The sequence below is a fragment of the Lactuca virosa genome, chromosome 5 (assembly GCF_052849685.1).
Source record: "Lactuca virosa cultivar CGN04683 chromosome 5, Lactuca_virosa_CGN04683_v6, whole genome shotgun sequence".
In the NCBI taxonomy this organism is placed as follows: Eukaryota; Viridiplantae; Streptophyta; class Magnoliopsida; order Asterales; family Asteraceae; genus Lactuca; species Lactuca virosa.
Genome location: NC_136430.1, coordinates 385736864 through 385743145, shown reverse-complemented (window position 1 = coordinate 385743145; position 6282 = coordinate 385736864). Strand labels below are relative to the sequence as shown.

At 33.6% G+C, this 6282-nt stretch overlaps 1 protein-coding gene across 1 annotated transcript; it reads left to right on the top strand.

Moving 5' to 3' along the window:
- Nucleotides 1–2098: 2098 nt before the first annotated feature.
- Nucleotides 2099–2416, top strand: LOC145113731 (uncharacterized). Its single transcript, XM_079049785.1, has one exon. The coding sequence runs from the start codon at nucleotides 2099–2101 to the stop codon at nucleotides 2414–2416; it is 318 nt and encodes a 105-aa protein (XP_078905911.1).
- The last annotated feature ends 3866 nt before the right edge of the window (nucleotides 2417–6282 follow it).

Below are 6282 nucleotides of genomic sequence, written 5' to 3'. Positions count from 1 at the left end.
TTCCTTGAAAGCCCTTACATTTCCATCTTGATTCGTCATTTTTTCATCACTTTTCCTCAAAGATCTTCAAGTTTGGGTCATGAACCCTTCATGTGTTCATGTTTGGGCCGTGAACCACTCATCCTCAGGCCTTGAACCATAATGTTGGTTCGTGAACCATCATGTTAGCCCGTGAACACCATGTTCGGCCGTGAACACTTCATGTGTTCTTGGGCCGTGATCACACCATAGAGCCGTGAACCCTCCTTCAACCTCCTAACTTGCTTCTAACACTTCTTTGGTGAGTTCTCTTGCATCCAAGGTTGATTTCCCTAACACCTTAGTGGTTATGTTCACTAATATCATGCCTATATGCATCATTATATGTTATTTAGGACTCCTTGTGCTCCAGAACTTCACTCGCAGGAGTAACACTCTTATTCCGGACTTCAGTCGAATCACTCACATAAGGTGAGTTCATACCCCTACAACTACACTTTAAATGCTTTTAAATGATTTTAGTAGGGGGGGGGGGAATACAAGTAGAACAAAATGAAATTGTGTTCACCATTTACATGTGAAAACAACATCCAAAAGGATTTCTTATACTCAAATCTTGTTCAAAACTCTTTTAAAGCTTTTATAAACTTCTTTTATATCAAATCATATTCGTCGATCTATTTACGTATAAGTATGCTTTAACAGACTTAGGACTATTGCTAGATACCTTGACTCCTGTTCCTTGTTTGGTTGTGGGCTTGGGGTAGGATCACTAGTTCGAATGTCGGTTAAATCATAGTTATACTTATTAAATACATATGTGAATATTATTCTCATTTTTAAGGATTATACTTAACTTAGTTGCTTGGTGAGTAATTGAGTCTTTTCTATACATTAGTAACAGTCAAACAATCATACTAGTAAACTATAATAGGTATAGTTTAGAGGATTACTACTTACTATTTCTAGAACAGTGAAACTTACATGAGTCAGTCCTTATAGAAGTCAGTTCATACATGAGTTAGATCATTCATACTATAAATAAGAATAGAAAGGAACATACTATAACAAGAACAGAAAGGAACATACTATAACAAGAACAGAAATGAACATTCTATAACAAGAACAAAAAGGAACATACTATAACAAGAAGAAGATAACAATAATGTGAGACCACTACTTCATGGCATAGCAATATACTTGTTGTGTCGCGTTTTGTAACCAGAGTCTCCTGGACGGAGAGCGGGCATTGTGTGAATAGATCTATACGGGACTGACAATCCCACATCCCAACTGTTAGCTACAGTCTGACAGACAAGCCAATGGGTGACAAATGCCACATTAGTTTCGACGCCAACAGGTCGTCGTGTTAAACACTAGTCAATCAGCATTGTTATAACCACATCATATTTTAACCTTAATTAACAAATTGGTTTTTAAGGTAGTTAGTGCTTCAGTAGTCATTTTATACAGCATTACTGTACGCTTTCATTTTCCCATTACATTCATATAGTGATATTGTCACATAAAAGGTAATGCGAACTATTTTCTAGTAAATATAGTCATAAACTTGGGAAAACATACATTTTTACAAAAGAACAAACATATAAAACAGTCGGGTCTTGGTAGAAGACTGCTTTCCATTTTAGTAGAACATATTGGATTTTCTAGGAAGTATACAAACATTTACATCAAAACACATACAAACAATTTCATCAAACTAATGCAAACATTTGACACAAACATACTTATGAACTTACCAGCTTAAATGATGATCTACTCTTTCAAAATTATTTGTATTCTTAGGTCACCAGTAGATGGGTACACTGCACCAGGTTTTGAGAAGATGGAGCATGTTCAAGACTCATCTTTTATTTTGATATTTATATTTTTGGTGTCTTACAAATACATTCAGAACACACTTGTATTAACTATATTATTAACGCAATGGATGATGTTGTTGCTTGTTTTACTATTGTGCATTGTTATGATACTGAACATGACGTCCTCCACCCCCGAACGTTTCCGCCGTTCCGGTTTGGGGGTGTGACACATTCGGTTGCAGAAGTGGGGCAAGTTGGGCCCCCGATACACTGGCCCCTATAGGATTATTGCCCGGATGGACAAGGTTGCATACCGATTAGACCTGACTGGTGAGCTCAGTCAGATCCACAACACATTCAACGTCTCTCGGTTGCTGAAGTGCCTAGCTGACGATTCCGTAGTGGTTCTGTTGGATGATATTCAGGTCGATGTAGAAAGGTCGATCACGATACTTGACAAGAAGACAAAGACCTTACGTAACAAGGTTGTGGGCTTAGTTATGGTGCAATGGCAACACCAGAAAGGTTCAAAGTGGACGTGGGAGCCTGATGATGAAATGAGAGAACACTACCCGAAGCTATTTGCAGCAACGGAATTCGAGGACGAAGTCTGATTCAAGTGGAGGAGAGTTGTAACATCTGAATTTTGAGGTATTTTTTATTTTACTTAATGTTTGATGTTTGGGAGTGTCCATAGCGTGGGGAATGATCGACATGGCATGGCGATTCATTTTTGGTCGCGAGTCTCTTTTGACACGCCGCGACGTGGTAGGTAAAGCCCACGACGTGGCCGCCGCTAGTGTCTTAAACCCTATTTTTATGGGTTTTACACCATATTTAAAGGAATGTAGAGGCTAGGGTTTGCTCACCCTCAGCTTCCACCACTCTTTTTAGCTGTAAAGAAACGCTAATTCCTTTTCCTTCATTATTGAAGCTTTCCTAAGTGCTTTTGAGATGTTTTGAAGGAAAAACCAAGAAGGAGTAAGCCAAGGATCAACAAGCAAGTCCCCATTTCTCTGGCTAGCTCGATTTTTGACCCTTGTAAGTGTTAATGGCTCCACCTTTTATTCTACTAGGTTGCTAGATCTTGAGTTTTGTCTCATTTTCTTCTTGATCTTGTTAGTTGGTATGGTTCAATTTCATAAAGGTCACAACTTTATGAATCTCAAGTTCATTTGGAGTAATTCATGGTTTGGATTTGAAGTATGGTTGGTTAATTCAACCATGCATGAGATTTTGGTTATAATCCTCATTTTTGACCTAATATGAGTCTAAGACATGCATTAGACATTCATTCATAAAAATCACAATCCTTTAAGCTAGTTTTAGTGTTACAAGCTCTTCTGGAGTGAATGAGTTAAGGACTTAAGGGATTAAGAGCTTATTGGTTGAGCCCAGGTCAAGTTTTTGCCTCTTTGGACCTAAGACTTGAGATCTTGACCTCTTGGAGAGTCTTAAGGGATAAAATTGGAGACTTTATCCACTTAGAACATAAAAATGATCAAATCTGGACTTTGGAACCTTTGGGATCAGAGGATTCGCCCTAATCCATTAAGATGTTTTGAACCCAGTGCCCACAACATGACGATTGAGGGAAAACGCGTATGTTTTGTCTTTTGAGGGCTACTACGTGGCCAAGGATGGCCACGATGTGGCGAGTCAACTTTAACTATTGACTTTTGGCTTGAACCCTAGTTTTGGAAGGTAAGCTAAGGGTGTACTTTGTATGGTTGTATAGGTGGTTCATAGCATCTTTACTCTTGGCAGTAGGAGCGGTAGCAGTTGATCGTCATCTGATAGGTGAGTCTTCTCACTATACTTGTAAGTGGAAGGCATCAATTTCGACCCATTTGATTGTGTAGGATGCTAGGTCTCTTTATGATACTTGCATGGAAGACCCTGGGGATAGCCCATGACATTTGTATGAAAGACCATGGGGGTAGCCCATGGCAATTTCATGAAAGACCATGGGGTAGCCCATGGCACTTGGATGTTAGACCATGGGGGTAGCCCATGAAACTTGGTTGTAAGACCTTAGGGGTAGACCATGACATTCTAGGGAAAAGACCATAGGAGTAGCCCATGGCATTTGTATGTATGGTATGTGGTATTTTTGGGGAAGTCGCTAAGTTTTGTGCTTACGGTTTTTGTGGTTTAATATTTCAGGTACTTCCAACTCGAAAGGGAAGGGTCCGGCATGGTCGCACATCATTCCTCTCATGATTCCGCATTTATGACTATTTTACTCTGATGATTTGATATATTGTATTGTGGTTGATTTTGAAACATTGATGTATGGAAATAATGATTTTCTTTAAAATGAAAAGTTTTATCTCTATTTTAGATGTCATATATATGTATATATATATATATATATATATATATATATATATATATATATACATACATCTTTAAAAGTTCAATAGTGAACCATTATTAATCCAGGAACCAATGAATCAATCCAAAAACGTCGGAATTTAAAGTGATCAACGATAAAATGAAGAGTTGTATACTTTTAAAATGGACGCACATGCACCAAATTATAACAAAACCTACTTTTTTTAGTTTAACTTTTTTAGGCCATGTTTTTTATCGAAAAAAAATGAATATACAATTGTTCATAAATTTTCATCATCTTTCCATATAGATCCATATTGATATATAAAAAGTGAACTTTTTTTTCCAAAAACACCGACTTCATTTTCTTAGTTTTTTGAAAAGTTAAGATCTTATTTTTATCGAAAAAAATTTAATAAATATATTAAAATTCATATTTTGTTGGTATACTTTAATCATAGATTCGTATTGATTTTTAAAAAATAAATCGAAATTTCAGTTCAAATTCATATTGTGAATCTGCTCAGATTCACAGTGTGAATAATAGTAAGTCAGTTTCACATTGTGAATTCTGATAACTAAGTTATATACAGTTCAGATTTACAATGTGAATTAACCTATTTGTTGATTTTACAAAAGTTATTTACTAGTAATCAAAACATTAAAATATTATAAAACTACATGAAAATATATTTGATTCACATGTAAATTTCATTTAATTTGTGAATGATCAATGAGTTGAAATAGTAAGTCAGATTCATATTGTGAATGTTAAAATTGAAATTTTTTCAGTTTAGATTCACAATGTGAATCTAAACTGGTCGATTTTTTTAATCGATGTCGATGTTTATTAATAGAGGACAAAAAATTGAGATGAAATAGTAAGTCAGATTCATATTGTTTTTTTTTTGTATCAACATGAATCTCTATGCAAAAAGGATGAAAATTCGTGAACAATGGTATATTCGTTTTTTTTTTCGATAAAAAACGTAGCTTAAAAAAAATTAAATGAAAAAAGACGTGTGTTTTTTGGTAAAGAGTTGAGTTTTATGGTATAATCCAGTTTACAAGTGTACATCCATTCCCTAGGTCGTTGATCAATTATGATTTCCGACGCTCACAATTATTTTATTTGTTGATTGTTAATAATGATTTTTTTATTGAAGTTATATATATATATATATATATATATATATATATATATATATATGTATATATATATATATATAGGGAGTGGTTCAAATGAGAACCACAAAAGATTAAGAACCCTAAGAACCCACATTTAATAAGTAATATGTATTGTGAATATTACTAGACATGTTAAAATCTTAATTTTTGTCTTTTTGTTAAGAAAAGGGCAAAATTATATTTTTTTACTCAAATATTTTCATTCATACAATCATTCTATATTTTTAACACCAAAATTATGTAAAATGCAATTTTATACAATCCATTTACAGTTTAATACAAAAAATTCACAACTTAATACAATCTATTTTACACTAATTCATAAATTTAAAGAAGTCAAACTCAAAGTTTACTACCACCACCACCACCACACGTTGCCATCAACCACATACGCCAACGTTGCAACCATCTTTTCTTGCAAATCATATATGTATATAAAGTCATGCAATGAGAGGGTAAATACTACATTCATAATTTAAAAAACCTATTAATTCACACATTTTGAATTTAACACTAAACAATTAAAAAACTAATGCATTCTTACATACATATACAACACAAAAAATAAATATATATTCACAAGAACATTAATACAAAATTTATGAAAAAAATAACTGTAAATTGCAATCAGTTCACAACTTAATATAGTCGATTATCGTTTAATACATAAAATCACAGCTTAATATAAAAAATTAACAATTTAATACACTGAAATGTCATATTGTTAACTTAAAACTTACATTTATACTTTCAGATATGAAGGTTAGTGTTTTTTTCAAAGTTTAATTTACACAATATTCTTAATTTAAGTTTTTGTAAAATTTATTTAAATTTAGAAAAAATCATATATGTGTATAATGATTATTTCTTCTTATATTTCAGAAGCAAACACAAAAATCATAACAAATTCACAGCATAATACAGTCAATTCACAACTTAATATAGTCAATTCACT

What these genes read in the sequence shown, in the direction of transcription:
- LOC145113731 (XM_079049785.1), top strand. Translation starts at nt 2,099, where the DNA reads ATGGACAAGGTTGCATACCGATTAGACCTGACTGGTGAGCTCAGTCAG.